The sequence below is a fragment of the Ursus americanus genome, chromosome 6, assembly GCF_024610735.1.
Source record: "Ursus americanus isolate L20-20 chromosome 6, mUrsAme1.1.p, whole genome shotgun sequence".
Taxonomy (NCBI): Eukaryota; Metazoa; Chordata; class Mammalia; order Carnivora; family Ursidae; genus Ursus; species Ursus americanus.
Window position 1 is genome coordinate 15,632,635 of NC_142132.1, and position 25,429 is coordinate 15,658,063.

General features: G+C 39.5%; 1 protein-coding gene across 1 annotated transcript in view; it reads right to left on the reverse strand.

Moving 5' to 3' along the window:
• Positions 1–249: 249 nt before the first annotated feature.
• Positions 250–25,429, reverse strand: part of FHIP2A (FHF complex subunit HOOK interacting protein 2A) — a 38,833-nt gene continuing 13,653 nt past the window's right edge. The window contains exons 5-17 of the mRNA XM_045803213.2: positions 25,015–25,137; positions 19,687–19,980; positions 19,311–19,507; positions 18,130–18,244; positions 17,401–17,477; positions 17,126–17,318; positions 16,778–16,947; positions 16,266–16,409; positions 15,309–15,399; positions 13,005–13,148; positions 8,647–8,787; positions 8,194–8,297; positions 250–8,093 (exon numbers count right to left, since the gene is read on the reverse strand). Of these exons, the coding sequence (XP_045659169.1) occupies positions 7,988–8,093; positions 8,194–8,297; positions 8,647–8,787; positions 13,005–13,148; positions 15,309–15,399; positions 16,266–16,409; positions 16,778–16,947; positions 17,126–17,318; positions 17,401–17,477; positions 18,130–18,244; positions 19,311–19,507; positions 19,687–19,980; positions 25,015–25,137 (1,899 nt within the window). The 3' untranslated portion in view covers positions 250–7,987. The remainder of the gene's footprint in view (positions 8,094–8,193; positions 8,298–8,646; positions 8,788–13,004; positions 13,149–15,308; positions 15,400–16,265; positions 16,410–16,777; positions 16,948–17,125; positions 17,319–17,400; positions 17,478–18,129; positions 18,245–19,310; positions 19,508–19,686; positions 19,981–25,014; positions 25,138–25,429) is intronic.

Here is a 25,429-nt window from a genome sequence, read left to right on the forward strand (position 1 = left end):
TACTCTATGAGGACAAAGAACTTTTCATACTGGCCTCAAAATGGTGTTGATAGTGAAATGCTCAGCCCAGAATTATTTATGTCAAATTAATTACACTTACCTTGTCTTTTTCTTTCTATTGAATTAAAAATGACAATAAATGAGCAACACTACTTGGCAAGATATATATCAGCTTTTTCTTTGAAATACCCAACTCAATGAATATCAATTATATTATATGCTATCCATGAAAACACTCCAACCTTTAAGAACCATGCAAAATTATTTTTATTTCAATGTCAAATTCCAAAGAAAAACACTTAGAAATTGCTACATACATTTGCATTTATGGCTCTTATTATTTTTAGGATGTGGTTTTGAACCCAACTTCCAATGAGTCATGTGCTCTTGCCAACAGTATTTTCAGGGAAAGGTTTACTTGTAGCTGCATCACATTGGATCATTTTAGGGATAATGCAACTCTTTATAGAACGGAACCTGTTTATCATCAAGGAGTCCAAAGGTACATGGACTATTGGGTTAATATTTATATCCTAAAAGTACATGTTTTCTCCTCAATTTCCATTTCTGTGGTAGCCCACCACCAATTAAACTTAAGAAATAGATGATCTATTGTCTAATCATTTCTAAAACAGAATGGAAATAAAGATTGCAGGACACTGTAATAATTGAAACAGCCAAACAAAGATTTTAGAACCATAAAATGCTCTGTGACTTGCTACATTCAACAATGTAGAGCTACAGGATAAAGAGATTTAAGAAGGAAGGCATATTTTAAACATGGAAGAATAATGTTTAAGGAATGGCTAATTTGTTTCCCTCTAGAAATCTTCAGTACATGGTTCTCTGGGGAAGTCTAATCAATTAAAACCCAACATGCTATTCCATTTGTGAGTGGCATGAGAAATACATTTCTCGTGTTATTACATAAATGAATCTCATCTTCAGGGCTTTGAAATATAACTTCATCCAGACTATAGTGAATTTGTATGCCATCTCATCCGTCTGCATTACAGTGAAATTGATTTTATGATTCCTTACTCATAAATTATAGGCCCGAGGCAGTAACAGGCTTGGAGATGCCTTTGCTTTGTCTTCTCTATTCTCACGGGCTGGGCGTGTCATCTGCTTTCTTTTTTTCTGAACCACGTCTAGCTCTTCAAGCGTGCAACTCTGGTTGTAGTTCTCAACCTAAAAGATGTGTTTTGAGAAACAGTGGTCTGTTAGACCCAGGATGTGTTCTTGGCTTGCTTGGATTCTCTAACCTGAATATTATCCCTGAAGCCCTTGGCACATTATTGGAATTAAACGTTTTGTTAAGAATTAACAGAATGATCACCATGCAAATTAATGCACCTAACAACATGAGTACCATTAGGAAACTAACAGCTATAAACGTCAATGGATGTCTTCCTTCTTTCCTTGCCCTCACCTCCTCAAACGAAAGCAAAGTAACCCATGGTAGTGCTTGAGCTTCTGGCAGTCCTACTGGGTCCCCTTTCATGTCAGGATTTGGTTAGTCACCAAGAGAATTTGGGGCACCTGGGTTGCTCAGTAGGTTGAGCGGCCGACTCTTGATTTCGGATCAGGTCATGATCTCAGGGTTGTGGGATTGAGCCCCGCATTGGGCTTTGTGCTCAGCGTGCAGACTACTTGTCCCTCTCCTTTTACTCCTCCCCCACTCATGCTCTCTCTCTCAAATAAATAAAACCTGAAAAAAAAAAGAGAGAGAGTCAAGAGAATTATTACCTCCCCTCCCCTTTTAAAAAGCGAATTTCTGCTGGTTGACTATTGACTAGTCTAATTAGAGTGAAGAGCAAGATCAAAATATAAAACTATAAAACATACTGAATTTCCTTCAATTTCTCAGATTCACCCTTGGGAGACTAGGTAATTCCTTGAGGCTACGTCCAGATGACTGAGGGTAGGAAGGGAAACATGTCAGGTCTCTTCATTTTGCTCCCTGACAGGGATGACCCCTAGGTTGTCCTGCCTTGAGGCTTGACCTCAGCCTTAAATTTCAGGACTGGGAGTTATGAAATGAGAACCTGTGGAGGTTTAGACATTCCAGCCATCTCCCATCCAGCCTGTGGCTTCTGAATTCACCTCTCCTGTCTCCGTCAACTCCAGCTGGGTCCCAACTGGATATGCAGCCACCTTGTGCCGCAATAAAGAATGGTGGTCAAGGGCGCATTGAGATGAAGCAAGGAGAAAAGTTTGGTGCTATGAATATTTTACTAAACCAAATCTTATGCCTCATGTTCCAGTCATTTTTAAAGCCTACTTCAACCTTGTGGTTTTAGGATTTCAGTTGACTTCTCGCCTTCTATGTAACTGTAAAAAGAGATCATTTAAATCAGAACAGTTTACTACTATTCACCAACTGAGAAAATATGGGCCCCAAAGCACAATTGTTTGGGCTGGTGCTTTATACCAACCTCAGAATGAAGAATGTGAAACAAAACAGTTAATTGTGGTGAATGTAACAGGATACAGAACCGTGTTCCATCTCTCGCTGACTTGACTTTATGGTTATGGCTTCTCGAAATATGCAGCGTATCTCTAGTTCCAAGTAAGAATGTAATTCAGTCAAGACTTGAGTTTTAGATTTTCCCGTTAGGTAAAACACTACAGTTGACCCTTGAACAACACAGGTTTAAACAGCACACATCCACTTGCAAATTTTTTGGCTGTAGCACATGATTGAAAATGTATTTCTCGGGGCACCTGGGTGGCTCAGTCGTTAAGCGTCTGCCTTTGGCTTAGGGCGTGATCCCAGCGTTCTGGGATGGAGCCCCGCATCGGGCTTCTCTGCTAGGAGCCTGCTTCTTCCTCTCCCACTCCCCATGCTTGTGTTCTCTCTCTCGCTAGCTATCTCTCTCTCTATCAAATAAATAAAATCTTAAAAAAAAAAAAAGAAAAGAAAATGTATTTCTCTTATGATTTTCTTTTCTTTTTTTTTTTAAAGATTTTATTTATTTATTTGACAGAGATAGAGACAGCCAGCGAGAGAGGGAACACAAGCAGGGGGAGTGGGAGAGGAAGAAGCAGGCTCATAGCAGAGGAGCCTGATGTGGGGCTCGATCCCACAACGCCGGGATCACGCCCTGAGCCGAAGGCAGACGCTTAACCACTGTGCCACCCAGGCGCCCCTCTCTTATGATTTTCTTAATAACAGTTTTTCTCTAGCTTACTTTACTGTGAGAGTACAGTACATAATACACATAACACAGAAAATATCTGTTGACAATTTTTTGTTACATTATATACAGATTTTTTGACTTCATGGTGGGGGGTGGGATGAACCTCCCTGACACCCTGGTGTTGTTCAAGGGTTAACACTACTTCTTGCTCCCCGTGTTCTCACAACACTTGGGTGCAACAGCATTCACCAGCACGGGCTGGAATTTGTGTCAGCACACTGAACCGGCCTCACCTGTGGCTGTGACTTCTTGAGGGCAGAAACTGCTTCTTGTTTTCCCAGCACGTTAAAAACTGGCTCATCCCAAGTTCTCAGTAACTATTTGTGGAATAATCAAATTATTGTTTTGTTTTTGATGGCATATTTTTGACACATTTAGAAACGCTATTATAACACAGAAAACCCTCTGATGCACACGGCAGTCAAACCCTGAACAGGGAGTGTACATGATACCGGCTTCGGTGGGGCTCCCTGACACGCACGGTCAGGTACAGACCAAGTACAATGAAAAGCCCGTCTCCTAGGAGCTGGGCCCATGAGCAACCGCCTTCCTAACTGGGTAAGACCAACTAAAACCTATTCCATTTCTTCTATCCATGGATCCTTCAGCATCCATCTGTCACCCAGTGCTTCTGCTGGCTTGTTTGTTTCGTTTGGGTCTGTTTGTTTGTTTGGTTTTGTTTTTTGAGAAAGAGGTATAACTTTTAACTCACAAAATTTCGACTTTAACAATTTTAGGTCAATTCTTAAAATTTTCCTTGCGATAACTAGTTTTCCAGATGAAACACTGCAAATTTCTTAATGAATAGCAGCCTGAACAGGTTTTGGGACTAGGGGTCTGATGACACCTCCCTAAAATGCAGTTTTCTTTTTTGGCATCTCGAGGCAAGAAGGGTAATTTCAACTCCTCAATGTCTAAACCTCCCTCCCTACATCCTTTGAACCTGTTCTCCTCTTTAAGTCCTTCTAAAACTATTTTGAGTAACAGTGGCTGGAAAGATCCTGGGTAGGTGGGATTAGTGATTATGTTTCTTTCTCTCCCTGGCTGTGCCGTGTATTATATGTTTCTTTCAGGTTCCATTAGGGCAGTTTGGCAAATATTCAAATGAGCGGAATAAGCCTAGAGTCTAATTGTCTTACGTGTCCGTTAAAGAAAACAGTTTTTATCTGTGTTACAAATATGTTACGAAATAACTCTTATAACGAATTGTTGTTCTAAGACATGTATAAACGCTCCTTCCTTTAAGGATGTGATTATTAAGGAGTGGGGTCGAGGGTGTACAATGAGGCTTGCTCAGGGGGATTTTTCAAGCTGTACATTTTCCGTCCACAAATATCCTGATTCTATTCCTTCTTGTTCTCTCCCTGGAATCAATGCTATAGTGACCCATGAATTGTTGTGTGTCATACCTTTTTTTTTTTTTTTTTAAGTTGCATACCCAATGTGGGGGCTTGAACCCACAACCTTCCAATCAAGAGTCGCATAGCTGCACCCACGGAGCTGGCCAGGCACCCTGATGTGCACCACATCCTGCTGTGCGTGATGAATTACTGTTTTAGACTTACCAGTGAATAAAATGTTTTCAGGTAGAATTCTATAAAAATATAAGACACTTTGCTTAAATTACATTATTTATTTTTAGATTATCCCTCTTAGTCCTGCATGCATCATTAGCACAAAAAGTTGAACTTAATCACAACCTCCTTTTGAAGAGAGAGTAGGTACACAATCGCCATCAGGAAGAGTTCTTCTTCACAGATGGCCCAAGAATTCTGGCCTTGGTAATACTGTCAGTAACCTACACAATGTTCAATAGAAAAATTTACCAAATATCCTTTGTTTAATGTAAACAAGGCAGGAGGCCAGAGTATTACAGTAACACTATTTTACAGGGCCCAGAAATATGATTATCTATCATGTTTTAACATACCAAGTGTCACAATGACATGCATATTTTGATTAATCGTACAACCCAAAATATAACTGCCATATAATTTGTGGTTTTAGCACTTTACTACAACTTTTGTCAATACCTGTGAACCTCATAATTAAATGGAAATTGTATATTAAAGCGATAATTTATGGAAATATGTTACCATGAATTATGAAGTAATTCCATAATTTGTGCCCCGTAAAATTAAGTGTAACAACTTTACACTAGCAACAGTGTAAGCAAGCTAAGGATTTTGGTCCTTTTATATATATATATATATACACACATATATATATACACATGTACATACATAATAATGTACAATTAAACCAAAGGGCTATGAATCCTCTCATAGCTTCCATATTGCACAGACAGATACATTATGAAAACATTACACAGTTATAATGTGAGTACTACAATGATAATTGGCTGAGGACAAATCTGAGTTCTATCAAGTAAAGAATGTGGCTCATTACTAAAAATAAAGTCAAAGACTATACTGTTAGAGAGAAAGTTAAAAAAATGTGCATACCTATTTATACTGATGTGAAGCAGGGCTAGAATTCGGCTTGGAACTTGCTATGGCAATCAGTTGTTAAGGTGGTACTTTCCACCCAACACAGTGCACTTGAGTCACTGTTTTTGCAAGTACTGAGTAACAGAAATATTCAGCTTTCACAAGACAGTACAAAAAAGACTAGTAATGTAGCACATTGTTTCACTGACAAATCCAACTCACTGTGAGAACTTGTGCGGGCTCTAGGTCTGTCTGAACTAAACAGGAAGAAGAAAGAAAGAAAGAGAGAAGCTTAGAAGAGAAACAACTTATACCTTAAGCTTTAGCTGATGACAGATCAAAAGCATTACAATAACTTAGGAAAATAATTATGTTTTAAGAAGCAGCATACACACACAAAAATATAAAAGTTAAAGCTTTTCTGAGCTTGGTGTCATGTATTAGCTATAAGGTCCCATTGTGAAATCAAGGATAAAATAGTATTTGGCTTGAGAGGTAATATTGCTAATACACCCATTGAGCACTACAAAAACATTAAGAAATATCTAATATCTCTTAATGCCTTATTTTAAATAAACCTACATCAAAGTAGACCACAACTATGTCTCAAAATGGAAATGTTGCAGTGTTTCTTGCGTGGGCTGATCAATAAATACAGAGCACTGAACAATGCTTTTCCATCATTAAAAATCATTTGAAGAAAATCACGCGCAAAGTAACCATCTCCCACTTTTGTTTTTTTCCTTGTTCTGCTTAATAAATGTGCTTAGACTGAGCTAACAAAGATGTGCATTACATTAGAAATGCAGTCGTAACGTTGGTAAGCATGCTGGAGCCATGAATATTCATCATCTTTCGCTATTTTGTTCTTAATAAAAAGCCAAAATGAACTATAAGTCAGAAAAACAAATACAACAAAGTTAGCAGAAGGTGTAAAACACGCTTCTATGCATGTGCCACAGGACGTACAGCTGCAAACATGCTACATAAAACAACTGCTCACACCCTCTGAGCTGGAAATTCTGAGAGTCCGCTCCTCCCCCCAGTATCAGTAAATGCAAAGGGAAAGCGCAAAGTGCTGCTGCTTAATGTTTCAACAGAAAGAGGAGGAGGTGGAGGAGGAGAGGAAGAAGAAAGCTTAAGAGCAACATGTGAGTGGCAAGCATCACTTAAAGGAAGGCTAGACAGTGGATCAGCCAACAGCATTCTGTAAATCAAGGAGAAGCTTTGCTGAACCACCACACACAGTCCTTCATCTAGACCCAATCTACCCAAATTCCTTAACATGTAAACAGGACTGGTTTTCTTTTTAAATCTCTTCAGAATCATTTAAAACAGAAGACTGAACAAAATGAACAAAACAAAACAAAACTGTAAACACTGCAGAGGCCATTGGCATTTTGATTGCTCCCTAAGAGTTATCAGCTCCCCCAGACACTACCATGCATTTCAATAAGAAATCATATTATAAAGCAATTTTTATAAAGCAACTTTCAGAGAGGGACAGACAGAAGGAAAAAAAGGTTCTCAACCCAATATATGTTCATTAGCTTAAAAAAATACTATTTTAGCAAACATTACCAATGGCGAGCACAAGTTCAACATCGTTGCAAAAATGACACAGTTTAAATAGACTGGGACCCATACGTGAAAATCAATCACTGACATGGCTGTGTGCACAAAAGAGTAAAAGAACGTTTCTTTAAAAAATATATATTAATCAAGAACTTCTTTGTCATATTAAATTGTTCTTCTTAGAAAAGCTGAAGAAAGTTAATGGTGCTCTACACATTTCTATCTCCTATTAACTCACTTGATGGTTTCTGAATTGTATTTTTTCTCATTTACAGTTTTTTTTTCATATTTTGTTTGATAAGAATTCTGACCTTAAAAAGTTATAAAATTAGTTTTTTTCTTTGCTACTTATTAATCCAAAAGAATATAAGCATTTGAGTCCCAGAGAATGTCAAAATGCCTTGCTACCTAAAAGGATATTAAAATAACAGAAATATCATCAAAGTCATGACATTAGAAATTTTGCAGCTTTTCACACAGGCATTAGAAATGCTTATTTCCTGAAGTTCCTTTGATTGTATCCTGGATTCAAGGATGTGCAATCTTACATACAGAACCATTATGGTAAAGCCAATGAAAACAACATTATACAGCATTTTACTAGAAGCGTCCATTCCGTGTGTTCTTAATGGTCCTGTCCAGTTTACAGCAGTACTTCATTTAAAAAGGCTTTTTATCCTCTCAGCTGGGCGAAGCAGAGTCTTTTTTGATGAAATGTGTACTACAGTTCTACTCCCTTAGTTACTTGGAGGGCGCTATTTACGGCGTGGAGGAAGCATGGTATTTCACGAATGCAATTGCCGCAAGCTCCTTACAGAACTCTTCCAGCACGATCACGCCCTCGAGCAGTGTGATGTGGTCAATGCTAGGAAAGGAAAGCAGGCAGTAAGTCAATTCAAGATACTATCACTTCATCAAGTTTTGGTGAATTTTTTAGATAAAAAACACGTAAAACACGGGCTTACATAGGGCCTTCAGGTTCCAAGCCAAGCAATCGCTTTCTGACTAACAGAAGCTTGGGAGTAAAGTCTGGAATACGCTGGATTCGGACCATCAGGTCTCCGACAACCTGCATCGGAGACAAAACGAACTGCGCTCCTGAAATCTACACGGGGATTTTCAGGATTAAAAAAAAAATACTCAACTTCCTATTACTAAATGAAGAATGTCACCCTTCACTATTCACGTAACCATCTTTGGCAAAGGACTCACACCTGCTCCTTAAAATGTAAACGTTACCATTTAAAAAAATGAATTTTTCTTTTTTTTCTCCACAGGACTTTAGGAAAATAATGACTTCTTGACAGTCTATAAATAGTATTTCCCATTACATAACACTAAGCACATACGATGGTAATGTTAATGGACATGTTTATCACAGGTTTTATCAATCCTAGAGAACAAAACTAAGAACTCACCCTGACGATGACAGAGAAGAGGGATCTACAGCCAGAAGCAAGGTTCACATAAGGATCCAAAAGGTACTCGTGTATGTGTGGATGGGGGAAGAGAGAAAGTCTAGATAACACGGAGGTGACTTGTAAATTTACATCATATGGCTATGGAGAGGTAAAAAAAGAAAGACATGTGACATCATTTATAATGCAGACACCTGAGCACTTCATTTACCACTTTAATTTGTTTTTCAGGAAAGGAAAATATTCCATCTTATTCCTCCCTCCACATGGTCTTCTGCAACAAGCACATCGATAACTAAGTTGGCTCTCACCATCTTAGTCAAAGTACATATATCACAGTGCTAAAACTTAGGAGAAAAAAAAAGCATGCATATAGATATATAGAAAAACAAATATATAACATAGTCATAATGTTTCTGTTTTATGCAGGATGTTCTAACTAAGGAAAGTGTTCCACGGGTCATCAAAACCCACTAAAGTGTCATATGTAACATTAAGAACAGCAACATAGGACACACTGAATATAAGACCAAAGATAGAAGGGAAGGTATTAAGATCTTTTAAAATATGGTAGTCTAATTTTAGAAAGGATATTTTTCATCTCTTAGATTATTCAACTACTGCCAGTTATCAAGAGCATGTATACAATAAAATAAAGTCAGAGAGATCACAGAACCTTCTCGGCAGAAGGAGAGTACTTGGGGATAGAAATAATCATCACATGGCTCACGGTGAATGAAAAGGTTCAAAATGGTGATTAGAGACAAGGATCATCTCATTTACGGCAAGAACATTAATTCTCCCAAAACACTTACACATCTGGCTACAATTCCTCATACATTTTTTTGTATGTCGTATCACCATTTTGTTTGAATTCTAGTTTTTTTATTTTTAATCTGTTTACTCCACATAGAAAGAGGCTTGGAGATGCTTTACAGACTACATCAAAATCAAAGCAAAAGGCACACTGTACAAAAACAGTTGCTGTTAGCGTGCCTAGAACTTTCAACAGAAATCTCAATCCTTCCAGCTTTCTTCTAAGCAGCCAAAGGAAACTGAGTGGCTGAGACAAAACTGACTTCCGTGGGAGGGCTGGGGGCGAGTGAGGAGCCCATGCTGAGCCTGGGGAAGAGAAAAGGGAATCGGGAGGAGTGAACGTTCACCACAGACCCTTATCTTAAAAAATAAAAAGAAACCCTTGATATAATGAACACCAATTAAGAAGCGAACATCTGGCCATTCGGAGGACACCAAATGCTAGGGCACGGGCCAGAGGATAGCGAGGTGCCGCTACACGGAGAGACCAAGTCCCGTGTTAGAAGTCCAACAGGGTTTTGTTGGTTTGTTTTTGTTTTTTTACCATGAAATTCGTGAACACAGATTTTCTGAAAGAAGAAAAACTATCCCTAAGTCACTCTTATTCACAATCGAGCCTCAAGGAAGACAGGTGAAAGGAGATGCTATTCCTGTGGAAGGATAATTTGAAGAGCATATTCACCAACTTGATAATATGTGCAACAGAATACAGCCTCCAGGACTCACTTCATAACAACGAATTCAGATGAAGTTGTATTTTAGGCACAAAGGAAACATTTTTAACAATCTTCAAGAAGAATGCATTAGGTAAAGCACGTGAACAAAATCCCTTAAAATACAACTTTAGTACAATTTTGTATGTGACTGGATTTCTGGCAGTTCAGATTTTTAGGTCACTATATTCTGCCATTTACAGGAACTGAAATAAGTCAACAGAATTTGGCTTTCAGCAAGAATGTAAGTAGCCACTTAAACTTTGTATTTTCTTTACAGGGTGTTCCTTTGGTTTTTAGCTTTATTTGAACAAGAATCTATGTCCTTGGTTGTTTGAGAAATTTAAGGCTGACTCAGATGATATTTTAACGTGAAAATGAAAACAAATTTCAACTACACAGAAATTGTCCTATCCCTGAAATGGTCTCTACTTCATAATGGTAATAACTTTAAAACAAGTTGGCCTTTTTTCTTTAATATGAATAACTCTTTCTTGGGTTAACAGTGTTTATATTATTTTGGATCTCTTTATTTTCTACTTTACATACAGTATTCACCTGAAATGAAAGCTAACCAGATTTTTCTGACGTATCAACTGGACTTGGCCCACCTTTGAGCTCACACTAAATACAAGGCCTGGATTTTAGGACAATCAACTTTGAATTAAAAGTATACTGATGACTGAGGGGGAAAAAAAAAAACATACCAACGTCACCAGCAAACTCAAGCCTTCCCCTAAGAGCCTAATTTAGATAGCTAAAACAATATGATTTATTCATATTACATCAAAATTTAATATAATAGCCTCTGAAATTTCTAAAAACTCCTGTACTTAACAGGAGTTTGTATTTTTTAAAGTATTTTGAATTGTTTTCTTCATTTAATTCTTCCAAGAAAATCTAAGTAGGAGGTTATGGCGAGTAGTACCAGCGTCATCTTAACATGAAGAAAACGTGACCGGTGGTGCAGTTGCCCGAGGTCACGCTCTCCCCTGTCGGGGCAGAGAAGGTGAACCTACCCCCCTACATTTCTCCTGGTGCTCTTTACATTCTGCTTATGGGCCTCAGCATTTCACTATCTTTATAAAATCATCACAAATAACACTAAATGTTGGTGTTACAAGGTATTTTAGAAAAATTAACATCGTGACAACACAACAGTATGAATTATGAACGCGTGGGTCATAATTTCTCAATCAGACATACAGGCCACGAGCTACGTCACTCATTAACTGTAGTAAATGTTTAATCCCAGGCTGGTTACCCTGACCCTGTTTCTATACCAAGCAAACGTCATCCTCAACAAAACACACTCAGAAAAGAAAGAAAATGAAACGAAACCAGGCACGCTTAGCACACCAGGACTCATGACTATCTCTGAGATCTGATTACGCAACGTTCTTACCAAAAAAAGCTTGGAAAATCAAGGGTTTTAAGACCAAAGGTTTGAGGCTGGGGCCTGTACCGAACCAGCTGTAAGTCGCATTAACTGCAACTCGGGATTCCTCACTGACACGGTATGACCAGAAGGTGACAGGAGAGCGGGCTGTGACGTGCTAGCTGCTGAAATAAAAGGCGCTTTAAAGCGTTGCAGGATATTCTGCTTCCCAGTACCCTCTTATGTCAGCACTCCGCAAACTACAGGACAAAATATCCCAGATTCAAATGAAGCTTAGCAAACCGACGGCACAAAGCACACAACGAACTGCCGAACCCCGCGACCCGGGGGCTCCCACAGCCGATGTATATGGCATACTGCCTCCAAGAGCTGCACTTACCAACCAACCAACCAAACACGAGAAATACAGCACCTGCTAGTAAGAGGTTAAAAGAAAAAAGGACTTACTCTATCTCTTTACTGATTACTCCCAGAAACAGTACTGACTGAAGTCTAGCCCCGTGAAATACTTCTTAAATTATAATTTCTTTATTTGGCTTTCTGGGTATTGAAGACAGCCTGCTTAGGGAGTAAATTTCTTTTAGAACTCCCTATGCTCACATAAATATTTAACTAAAATGCTAAAAAAGAACAAGTACTTTAATATACAATTTTAAATTAATTCCAAATTGGTTAGGTCAATTTCTATGTTGAGGCAAGTATTATGCCAGGTGGTTTTATTTCAAGCGTGTGTCCCAGGGTGTAAAGCATTTCAAAGCTCTATCCTCACTTTGTTCATTTGTCAGGGAGAGAGGGAGGGAGGGAGGGGTTCTGTAATCCCAAATTCATTTCTCCTGAGGGCCAGATACACACAGACAGCAACACAGCAGCTGATGGTGCTTTTTATCTACCTTGGAATAAGTACATTCACCTTTTTCATTTCACCTCCCCCTTATGAAAATGAGTATCATTCATAAGTTCTTTGTCTGAAGAAGCAGATTCATCTAATATCGTTCTGTCATTTTAATAAGACCAGAGTGCTAGGGATTCAATTTGAAATGACATTTAAGGTCCTCTGAATTGAACTTTACAAGGTTGACTCAATCGGTATCTGTATTAACTGTACTATTAAAAAAAAAGGGCTTTCTACGTCATACAAGAAAAGCATTCTAATCACCTCCAAAATGTGTGAAGGTTAAGACAATGGTCTGTAATGAGAAGTAAAATATATGATTCTGTAACAGCCATCAGGCTAAATAAAGGGTTCTAAACATAACGAATGCATCAGAAACACACCACCCGCTGGCAATCAAGCTTTACGAAAAAGTCATCTGGTGGAAAAACTAAGAAAACAAAACTACTTTATTAAAGATCTAAACTAAGACTTGCGACGAACCCATAGTGAATGGTTAACAAAATAATGCGAAAATTGGTATTTTAAAGCTTATTACCTGATCGAGAATTCTTCCCATTCTGTCAAATAAAACTTTCAGAAAATGCCCTTCGAAGAAAGTAGCTTCTAAATTGCACTTTTCCAATGCTTTTGGAGACCCAGGCCACTCCCATCTTAAGCAGACAGCACAGTAGTCCCGGAACTAGGGAAGAGCAATTGCATCATTAAAGAACAAACCAGAACAAATCGAGATTAAACAGAAATGACTTCCTCAAACAGGCATATAAGAATGCACCGGAGTGCCGAGCGTCTGTTCCGTGGGCAGCGGCCGGAGGGAGAGCGAGGGACTCAGGTACCAGGCTAACTCGAGGCACAGGTAAGCTGATAACCACCAGTACCAACATATGCTCCAGAAAAAATATGCACGAGTCTTCCTTTAGGGGAATTTAACTCTACTTATTTTTATAACAGCCTTAGAGAAAATTTAAAAAGTAAAGTAAGCCCTAGCCACATTTTCCAGTCTATCTGAAAATGTTACATGCAAATAGATGAACAGATGCACTTTGTCTGAGAAGGCGGCCTTGGCTTTCCTACGCCGAACTTCCACCACACGGCCCGGCGCAGGAGAAATCCGTGCTGCGTGGGGCGTGGGCTCTGCAAACCGCTCAATGCCCTTGCATGAGAGGAACACAAAACTGAGTCAGCAGGCAGAACCTAGACTGCACTTAACTAAGCAAATTTTATGTCCGTTGAATCTAATAAAATAATCAGGGCTGGTGTTTTGTTTTGTTTTCATCTTTCTAGTAATTCATTTTTATTATATTTTACCCAAGTGTTGGTCTGTGACAGATGGGAAATAATAAGAAATCGGTCCTTCGCCACACTGTTTACCACTGGGATAAACAACATGGATTTTGATAAGCAGAAGAAGATCTCACATAATAAAAACAGATTTGAAAAGTCTTCCCCAATATATAATTTATCTGAGTTTAAACAAAAGAAATTTAGAGCACAGTTTTCTTCCCCATTCTTTCCCTTTTCAGATTCCCCTTATCCAATAAAGCGACATTACTCTGACCTCTCTAGTTTGGACATTACCTGAAATTAAAACAAATCATACTCTCACCATGAAGCACTAACTTCAGCTTTTAAAAGTAAAACATATTTAAAACAATCAAAAAGCCAGCCTCTCCAGTATTTTGTGAGTTTTAAACGATTTGGGTTTCAGTAGACAGTTTTCTATCCTAACACACACCCCAATATTTAATAAAGCATTTTCCCACTAACGCATCTGAAATTCTCACCTAGAAAGTTGTAGTTTAAATATTTTTTATCCCTCCTGTCTTCTAATATTTCTGAAACAATCCATAATAACTGCATTTTTAGAAAATGGAAATGAAACTTTACAAAGAATAAGCACAGCTTAAAAATCCAGTTGCTACTCCTGAGATCGGTACCACTCGTCTTGCCTCCACTCTCGTCCCTGAAGGCAGTAGCTACACAATTACTGTAGTCACGCGTGCGGTCATCTGGACTTGCATTCGTGCTGCAGGCACGTGCAAATTAATTACACAGAACAGTACACGTCAATCTCAAGGATTTCGATGAAAATTAAATGTGCATTTTTCTGACTTGAGACATTTTAAAATTGGGAATTCTGTAAAATGCTAGAGAGAGGAAAGAAGACCTCAAGAAGGCCATTTAGGTTAATACTTCAGAGGAGACCTTTGAGAGAGTCCTATCAGGGAGGTAGCAAGCTGGGCAGGCAGGGAATAGGGAGCGCAGGGAGTGAGGGAGCGAGGCACTTGTACATAACTGTTCAGGTGAGAAAAGAGGTGGAGACGGGGCAAGGCAATGCCTGTGGACTGGGAGCAAGGGTGGATGGTGGGTAGAATCATGTAGAAGTTATGTTTTGGATCAGTAGGGAAAAGGATGGGGAGGTAGATATAATTTAAAGTATAGAAAGAAAGAAAAGAAAGGGAAGAAGAAGAGAGAGGGAGACAGGGGAAGGGGAAAGGTGGGGAGGGAGACACAGGGGAAAGGGTGAGGTGGGGAGGGAGACACAGAGGAAGGGCAGAGGTGGGGAGGGAGACATAAGGGAAGGGGAGAGATGGGGAGGGAGACTCAGGAGAAGGGGAAAGAGGGAAGGGAACAAGCATAAAGAAATCTTGAGACAGAGACAGTCAGTAAAAGGCAAAGTAAGGTCACCTGCCTGAAGTTAAAGTAGCAAGAGGGAGTTCAGGTCTTGTGGAGGGAAACCTTTGGAGAGAAACCTTTGGAGAAATGACTGTGGGCAATGGGACAAAGTGTGTGTGTGTGCACTCATGAGATTTCATTTCCAAAAATTAACTACTTCGCTTACCTGCCTATGAGCATCTCGGAGGTAGGTGTCATATCCAGTGCCCTCGACATGATAGGAAGATTTTGCTTCATCGGGTACCAGACAGAGAAAACTTAAATGAGAAAAGCCATAGTCAGTAACAGAAATACTCCCACAATTCAGTGTCTTTATACCTTAAACTATCGAGTGATATCTTCAGTTTAGCCAAGTGTTGACGAGAATGGAAACTTGAAAAATAAAATGATACATTCTTAAGTACTTAATCTTGAATCAGTTCTACTGATTGATCATTCTTTCATATCTCAAAAGTTTTATTTCCTAATCATTCATTCCACTTAAAGTAGAAGTAAGCCTAAAACGATCTTTCATTTCTCAGCACAATGACAGATTGCCACGCTCTCTGTTAATGTCAGGAAACCGGCTGTTAAGTAATTGAACTGAAGATCTTTATGCACCTAATTTTGCATCTTGAGCCACATGCAATTTCTCTGAAGTCACCTGCCAGAAGCAGGCACATCAGTGACCACACTGTGAAGGAAGACCGAGAACATCACCAGAGAGAGGGCACTTTAAAAAAAAAAAAAGAAGTAAAACCACAAGTTCCAAAGAGAATGGCCCCACGCTCAGCACACGTGAGTACAAGACTAAGAAGTGCAATTTGTCAAACTGGACATTCTCCATGTTGTCCCAACTAGGAACGACTTACGTTAAAAAAAAGGAAGGCCATCTGAAGGTTTATTTAACCACTATTACCCGTTTTTGTTCGTATGTTAAGTAGAGCTTTCCTCTTTTGCTATCGATTATTGCCCCTAGACTGTCACTTGCTATATTAACATGACAAAAAGCTGATATAATCTTCAGATTAAAGAAGAGAAGATTGAATTTACAACATATCTCCGTAACAATCTAAGAACAGAGCTATTATGGGTTATAAAAACAAGCAAAAGAGATGTAAGTCAAATTTATATGGCAACTCACCTATTTACAATTTTATGGACTTCAGTTTTCCCATCATTTTTGGGGTGGTCTGGAGTAGCAGGGGGTGAAGAACTAAGCCACTCTTGATTTGACAGAGTGTTATCAGGCGAAATGTCAGTAAATAATGGGTCTTCTTCCAGATCTCTACGTTTAATTTAATGATGTATAAAAAGACAACATTTTATTACATTTTCTAAACCAGAAGATTCTCTGCCATGTTCTTAGAAAACATTACATGATTTTGCTAATGAAAGAATTAAAGAATTACATTTTATAGGGAAATTAACATTTTATACAAATATCAAACACAAGTATATATTGATTTTGTCCCATTTAATGAATACCACTTATGATTTAAAGGGATGGTGATATCATGGCAGCTAAATGTTATTTTCAAAAATCTTGTAACTGTTAGAGGCATTTTTTTATGAATAAGGGAAAGAAGTAGGAGGAGAGAGAAAATGACAATTCTGCAGGAAATGCTAAGCTTGTAGGGCGGGGTGGGAACTTACACGGCTCCTGCTATCAATCCATTCTCCACCACATCTTTATCTTCTGGACACACAGGCTTATACTCGGTATAATTTCTTTCTTCGAGATTTCTTAGGACCAAGTTGTAAAGAATGTGCTCGTTGGGTTTTTGTAAAAGATGTTCAAACATTCTTAATGTCATTATGCTTATCTGAAACCAAAATGATAAAGCTAACTGAAAAACATCTCTGAATAAATGATTCTTCGTGCCATCCTGTAAGTCATGCTTTCGATTGTAAAGCCACATCAAGAAAGAAGCTACATTCAAAACATCACGAGTACATTAAAATCACATTTCAAAGCCCCAGTCTAAATCTTACATAGCTTACCTCATCAGATATGTGATCACAATGTTCTATTAACCTATGCCTTAAAGGGTGTCTGCTAATATCTGCCAGAGTTTCCGGTTCCCTCTGTTCTCCAAGGATAAAAAACACCATTTCTTGAAGCAAAACGTCAGAGGTTACTTGCCGAACAATGCGATGGAGCAGAGCAGTTGATGTCAGAATACCCATCTCAGAACTGGGCATAACAAACGGGTCATTAGTGGGGAAAATAACATGAAATAGCAATTCTCTGTCTTTTAAGGAAAAAAGCCACTCACGTTTGCATCAACTGAGGTTCCATAACTCCGATAAAAAATCTTTCATGAACAGCTTTGGCAAGAGCAACAGCAGCGGTCTAGAATACAGAAGGAGCATTGTTGTCTTTTTCTTTTCTTAATGGAAAAAAGAGCTCATCTTCTAATTTTGTTTTAAAATTGCCCAGGCATTTATAACACTTTCCACACTAAGTACAAAACGGTTTTTAATTTTTTTCTTTTAAACATCAATAAGTCAGTTTGCACTCTCCATTTGAATTAATGTGGAAAAACAAACTTGCCTATTGAGATGCTTGATGGCATATAAACCTAGATTAGATGTTAGCCACTGGGTCCTTTACATTTTATCTAAATTTCCAAGAACAAGATGAACAGGACAAAAATATTATCCTAATCCCCTTATAGTAGTAACATCTCCCCAAAGAGGAGAAACGGAGGGAGGCCAGTGTCACCTTATGGAGCTTTCTATTGTAATACTTAAAGAAATATAAGGGCAGAACTTGAACCGTGATTTATTCCAGAGTTGTAATACACACACACACACACACACACACACACACACACACACACATATACACGTTTTTTTGTTTTATTTGGTTGTATTTATTTTTACTGACTGTGCTATCTATCCTAAGACACTTAAGATATATTCGGGGATATAAAGGGAGGAAATTTTACATAATAGCCATTTACATTATAAAATTATCAATAAGTAACAAAAAAGAATCAAACCTTTTGTGCTTCCTTTATGAGTTGATCACAATAATCAAACCAGGAAAGAAATGAAATTAAGGCTCGCTTTCCTGGAAATGCTGAAGCATCTTCTTTATGACTATAGGAGTCCAAGCTGTAGGACGTAGAAGAAATGCTTAGTCCAGAGTAATCCCAAAGTGTTAATCCAGTTCAGCACATATGGGACAATGACGGCCCGTGAAGGAACTTACGCAGTAAGACATATGTATACCGGCAGTGCTGGATGACCACCAGAAGCAGGTTTTATAAAAGAAAGCCAAGGAGAAGAGAAAACCTTTCAAATAAAAGTTGCAAATAACTCTCACTCATTATGCGGGAAGAGAGAGACTAACACAGAATGGAACTGCAGAGAAAAACCACAGACAGCTCCTCATGCTGCCGCTGTAAATCTGACCACGGGCTGAGAACAAAGTGTGGGAGCCGCTGGGATGAAGAAAAGGAAGGTAAAGGAGGGTGTGCAAAAAGAAACAAGTGGTCTGCTTCTCTTCCCGCCTTAAAACACGGTACAGGAGTAAAGTTAACCAGTGGGTCTGCCCTGCCGATGTTGGCAGAATGTCAGGTGGAAAAAGACTAGTAAAAACCCAGGAAGAGTTAACAATGCACGGAAAAATTCTAACAGGTTATTATACTAAAACATTAGGCAACTTATAGATGATGGGATTTGGGGTACTTTTCCTCATGCTGCTTATAAACTTATACATGTTCTGCGATATTCATATTTTCCTATGAGAATCGGGGGAGCCCCAAAGGATGGGTAGAGAGGGGAGAAGAACAGGCAGGAGGGGAGGGTCCATACATGCAGGCCACAAAACATGAGACTGCCCGAGAGGCATATTTGTAAAAGGATGTTCCTTCTTTCAGGAATTAAAAAAAAAAAAAAAATCAGACAAAGTTATTGGTTTTAATGTAATTAAGGTCTTAATTGCTCACTATAATGGAAAAATAGCTTCACTATGTAACAGCCTGATTGTTCTCCTACCAGTTCGCCCTGACTGGTAATAAATTTAAAACGAGCCTCAGAAAATCATCCCATTTAATGATCACAAGTAATGTCACATTTTCCAAAACCGAAGATTTATGTCACTGCAAAATAGAAGCAAATTTACAAGCACAGGTGTAAGAAGTCGCATCTCCGGGAAAACACAAGTACTGGTTCTTACCCCCAGTTAATTGCCTCCACCGTTTCAATATCCAGCGGGTCCACGGACTGAGGTAGGGCCTTGTACAGGGAGGCGAGCCTGTCTGTCAGCAGTTCGCACAAGCAAGTGCTCTGCGTGAGGCACTTGGCAGCCGCGGGCTCCGGCAAACTGACCAACAGCATCAGGCCCTCGCAGGCTTTCACAGCTATTCGGCCATCCTGAGGGAAAAAGCACAGACCCCTTCAATTCTTGAATTAGATACATGTCCAGTTGTTTGGAAAAAATTCAACTTAAGAAGACTGAATGTTTCACACTAAAAGAAGAATAGACTCTTTTTTTCTATTTCGAATGCACGTAACTGTGATCAGGTTAGCGGGGAAGAGGAAGGCAGACTCACGGGGCTTCTAGTGAGATTTAACAAGGAATTCACTAAGTTGTAATCCTGGTTTGGACGAACAACTGTGGCCTCTGGCAGTGGGGTGACAGCGAGGTTGTCCAAGCTCGTGGACAGCTCATCTGTCTGCTGAGGGGGCCCGTCTTCCAACTCTGTGTGCCCCAGCCCCACGGCACCAGACAGTTCCTCCGGCTGACAGGGCTGTCCCGTGTCTGCTGACAAGGAATCCTGACCGCTCAACGAGTCTTCTGAAATTACATCTGCTGTGCCTTTGGAAGCCAATGATTTCAACTTATTCTGAAACAGAATACATGTTCCGTAAGATTCGTACCAAAAGACGCAGAAAACAGAAAACATATTTTTTTCGGTTTTTCTATAATTCACGTTCAGTGTCTAGCCAATGTAGCAATAGATAAAAGTGTTATGACAAATGAAAATACTCAGACGTCAACAAGCCGTGTTTTAAGATCTTTTCAAATTGCCCAGGCACTTATAACACTCTTTACACTAAATACAAAACGGTTGACCATGATCATAAGCAATGAACAGTATTAATGATAACTGTATGACTACTGCTAAAAACAACTGATGTGAGTGGGGGAAAAAGATTCAGGAGGTTTCACTTGGAATTAATTGTCTCTTTATCACTGGGCTACTGAAAATACATAGCCTCGATGCTGATTCTTCTAAGATCAGTTTTCTAAAATGATTTTTCTGTTTCCCTTGTACCTCTGCTTTATAAAAAGAACTCAGTACTCTCAGGACCTTTTTATTAGTGTTCTTGATGAGAAAAGATTTACTTGGAATGTTGGCCCCACCTCCCTAATACACACACACACACACACACACACACACACAGACACACATGCACACACACAGAATCTTAACTGAAGCGGGGGCACCTGGGTAGCTCAGTCAGTTAAGTGTCTGCCTTCGGCTCAGGTCATGATCTTGGGGTCCTGGGATCGAGGCCCGTGCCGGACTCCCTGCTCAGCGGGAAATCTGGTTCTCCCTCTCCCTCCCCCTGCTGGTGTGTGCTCTCTCTCTCAAATAAATAAAATCTTAAAAAAAAAAAAAAAAAGAATCGTAACCAAAGCAAATCATTACTTTCAGGGGAAAAGTGTTTTGCTTTCATTTGAACCCAAGAGCAAAAATCAAATCACACACACAGGTTAGAAGTCATCATGAACCAGCTTCTCCTCAAGGGCCTCTCACCGTGTTTCACCCATCACAGAGGTGTATTCAGTACTGAATGAATTCCAAGTTCAATTTCCAAAGTTATATTCTAGTTATTATAGATCACTTTTATTACAGTTATAGTTTGGACCAATCTTCTTGAGAAACTGAGCCCACAGCACATGTTAAAAGAAAACAACTCTGTAAAACTACACGAATACTCCAGCTTCCCAACTTCCTATAAAATCAGTTGCATATCCCAGTCCTTATGAATGTAAACGCTCGATTCCATCTAAAATACTGATAATATTGTTGGAAATGGTATCTCAGGTAAGAATGGCAAAGGGAAGAATAATCTTAGAAGAGCATTCACTCCTTAGACGAGTGTTTCTCAAAGGGTAACTCAAGTCTGTTGGCGTCACGGTCTTCTCTGGGTCTTGAGGAAAATGCAGATTCCCGGGTCCCACCCAGACCTGCTGAATGAGACCACCTGGAGGTGGAACTAAGGAATCCGGATTTTAATTTATTTATATTACTGAAGTATAGCTGACCATGTTATATTGATGACAGGTGTGCAACGTCGAGGTGGAATCTGCATTTTTAAAAAGCTCCCTAGTGATGAGGAACTGTCGCCTTCTCTTACACTTTGGTTCTTACTGAAACTGTTCCCTTTCTTCTCTAGGGGTTTTAATGATAGCCATAGCACATTTATACACAGGACCCCCAAATCTCCTGAACCCAGACTTCTCTCACAAATCACAGATTTGTAAGACCAAATGCCTGCCAATTATCTCCAGCGCGATACCGGGCGGACTCAAAACATCAGAACCGTAATCACCATCTTCCCCTCAACATAGGCTCCCTCAGGGCTCCCTTCTTTCTGTGAGCGACAGCCTTCCTGGTTCAGAGATCCAAGCGCTCATCATCCCTTCTCTTGCTTCCACACAAGCCCACACACAGTCTACCCCTGGCCTCTCCCGAATGTATTCACCTCATTCCATGCCCCTGCTTCCACCTTGCAGTCCTTGCCCCTTCTCGTCAGGGCTACTCCCTCAGCTTCCAAGTTCCTTTCCTCGGCTTGTCTTTTTCCTCTCAAAGGAATCCACTGTACAAGATGCTGCCACCAAACTGACTTAAGGTACAGACACCATCACGTAATAGCATCCCTGCTCAAAAATCTTCGGTGGCTCCCCAGTATGTTCGAATTCTTCATCCTGCCATTCAAAGGCTTTGACCCTTCCTAGACCATCTCTCCAGGCCCTTTTCTTATCACATATCCTAATTATCCTGTTTCATAAACACACCACAAACTCTGTATCTTCAATCCCTTACGTATGTTCACCCATTCTTATCTGAACATCTATCAGGAATCAAATCAAAGATAACCTCGTCCATGAAGTCTGTCCCAGCAACCTAGAGCAGACGCAATCTCTTCGTCCTAGGAAGACTTAGGGCACATTTACTTTGAATCCTTTTTAACGATATTCACCATACTCTACCTCAGACTGCAGCCTGAATATTAGCCTTACTCTTGTCACCAGACTATGAACTCCTTTAGGGCAAAGACTGTTCCTAACTCATTGACCACGGGCACTTAAGCCACAGTAGACGCACACAGTAGCGAATATACATGGAGAGAGAGACTAGATTTCAGGGGATACACGCCTGAGAACTGCAAAGTACTTTCGTTACTCTCTGCACTGAGAAGTAATATAGGTGCGTTTCTCTAAAGATTCATTCACTAAGTGTTAATTAAGCAGTTATTATACATTATACTGGATACCAGAGAAGCTGTGGAAACCCAAAGATTAATGAAACAGAGTCCTTGTCCTCAAGGAGCTTATTGGCCAGGAGAAAATAAAATGCATTTCAATGATCCAATGCCAGGGAGACTGTAACAACCGCATTCAAAGCTTCCGAATAGTCTTGAGAAAACAGAGAGGTGGTAGGCACCACCTCAGGCTGTGGAGAAGTATGTGCTTTAAAACGGGTGCGTTATAGCCGACATGCCACCGATTCTGAAGGGTGTTCTTCGAGGTGAGGTCTAAATATAAATGTTTCTCTGAAGTCAAGTAAACAAAGTACATCTCACCATCAGCATACATATGTCCACAAATTTTCTCTGCTTCTCATCGATGGCTGTGTCCTTCTGAACGAGTTTCAGGGATTCTGAGAAAAAGTCCTTAAAGCTTAAGCTTGGGCTTAAAATCCATGCATCGAAAGTAACTAGGGCATCTAAGAAAACTTTAAGTAACTAAAGTTGAACTTCGAGAAGAAAAATCTCACACAAGAAAAATCTTGAGATATGATATATTTATATCCAAAACTGAAAGGACTGTAATATCACTCGAATTAATAAATCCTTAAAATCTGAAATCATAAGTGTATCCCAGCCATTCTGAAGCAAACCTTCAAAAAACGATGCCCATCACAAAAAACTGGCATCCATCATCCTTATCACTACCTAGAAACTTAGTGCAGGCAATTCTGCAGCTTGGCCACTCAGCCATCCTCAGTAAGGGTGTAGAAGAGGGTCTTGGGTGACTTAGGCAACAAAGTGAAACAGAAAACAAACCCACCTACTAGAATGGCTAAAATTTTTTAAAACAAAACAAACCAAGACCCTGTCAACACTCACTCTGACAAGGATAGGGAACAACGCGAACTCTCATATGTTGTTGACGGGATGCAAAATGATAAACCCATTGGGGTAAAACAGTCCAGCAGTTTCTTAGGAAAATAAATACACTCTTACCACAGGATTTAGCAATCCTACTCTTAGGTATTTACCCAAGTGAAGTGAAAACCTAAATCCACACAAAAAAACTGGCTGTGAATGTGTACGGTGGCTTCAGTCGCAATTGCCCGACTGGAAACAACCCCACGTCCCTCACCAGGTGGATGGATCAACAACTGTGATACATCCACGTCATGGGTATTACTCAGCAGCATCAAGGACCAAACCTACCTCTGAATCTCAAATGCATTACGCCAAGTAAAAAAAAAGAAAAGAAAAGAAAAAAAAGCCACACCTGAAAGGCTGATTACATGTTTGTGACTTTCTGTGAAAGAGAAAACCTAGGACAGAAGCACATCGTGATTGCTGGGGACACGGGTGGAGTGAGAAGGGCTACAAGGGACCCGAGGCGGGTGGCGGACCTGCTGTGTCGCGTGATGGTGGTGGTGGCTACACGGCTGTGGGTTTGTTAAACTCAGAGAACTGTAGACCAAAAAGAGCAAACTGCACTGTACCTCACTGGTACCTAATCTAGGAAAAGACAAAGAGAAAAAAAACGAAAAGTTTAATAAAAAAACAAAATTAATTTTCTTTTCTTTTTAAGATTTTATTTATTTGAAAGAGAGAGAGAGAGCATAAGTGGGCAGAGGGGCAGAGGGAGAAGCAGACTCCCCACTGAGCAGAGAGCCAGATGCAGGACTCGATCCCAGGACTCTGGGATCATGACCTGAGCCAAAGGCAGACGCTTAACCAATGGAGCCACCCAGGTGCCCCCCAAATTAATTTTTCTACTATACACCTAAATGACTTCACTGTAGAAAAAAAGAAGTGAATGACAGAAGAAAGTAAACAAAGTATTTTCTAGTTTAAAACTGGGAGTAAAACCCAAAATATTGATTGATGGCATACGTGAAGTATGATCCAGTGACTACGGCTAAGACAAGACAGGACAGAATACCACAGCGATCACAACTGCTATACCAGGCTGGAGAGGTAACTCGTGATTTTGCACGTCCTGTCCCAATCCGCACACACCATCCCTACCTACCCCAGGCCAGATTACCCACGCTCCACACTAGAGCAAACCTGGCTGAAAACATGATAGCTTATAAGCTCCTGTGACCCTGCTCTCCCTGATTTTCCCCTTTAAGCTGCACCCCTACTCAGCTTGAGTCTCTATTTGTCCAGGCCCTGGGCTGCCCTGTATATCCCCCTCAACTACTTTCTCCGAAAACTGTCTTCCTCAGAAGATTTCAGGTTAAAACAGTGGTCTTCAATGAAAAATAATTCTGGGAAGTGAAACAAGCCATATGATATCCACAAAATGTAATTCCTACTAATACTGTTTACAGAATTCAATTCTCAAAATAATTTTAATTATAAGCGTGCTTTGAAGGTTGACAAGAAGTGTAGCATACCTCCAGAAAAAAATTAACCAAGTAGGGATTTTGTTTCAGCTTTGCACACACAATACAGAGAAACTGGATTTCTTCATTTTCTGTTGGTGTTGCAAGGACTTCACCACAGAGTCTAATTAATTTCTGTTAAAAAATTTTAAAAAAATGTTTCAAACTTAGGTTACTTTTTACAAGTATATAAGTAGCCATCTGTTTGCCTTAAGAGTTATTTACAATTTTCAAATAATACAAATACCTTGCATTTTTTCAGACAGAACACGATCTACCATCACCTCTAACAAAAGATATTTACTAGTAGTTAAGTTTTTAAAATACATTACCCTAGAAAATTAATAAGCACACAATAAACTCCTTGAGATGTCACAGAGATAAGTTAAAGGAAAAATTAATGTATAAAATTTTAAGAAAAAATAGA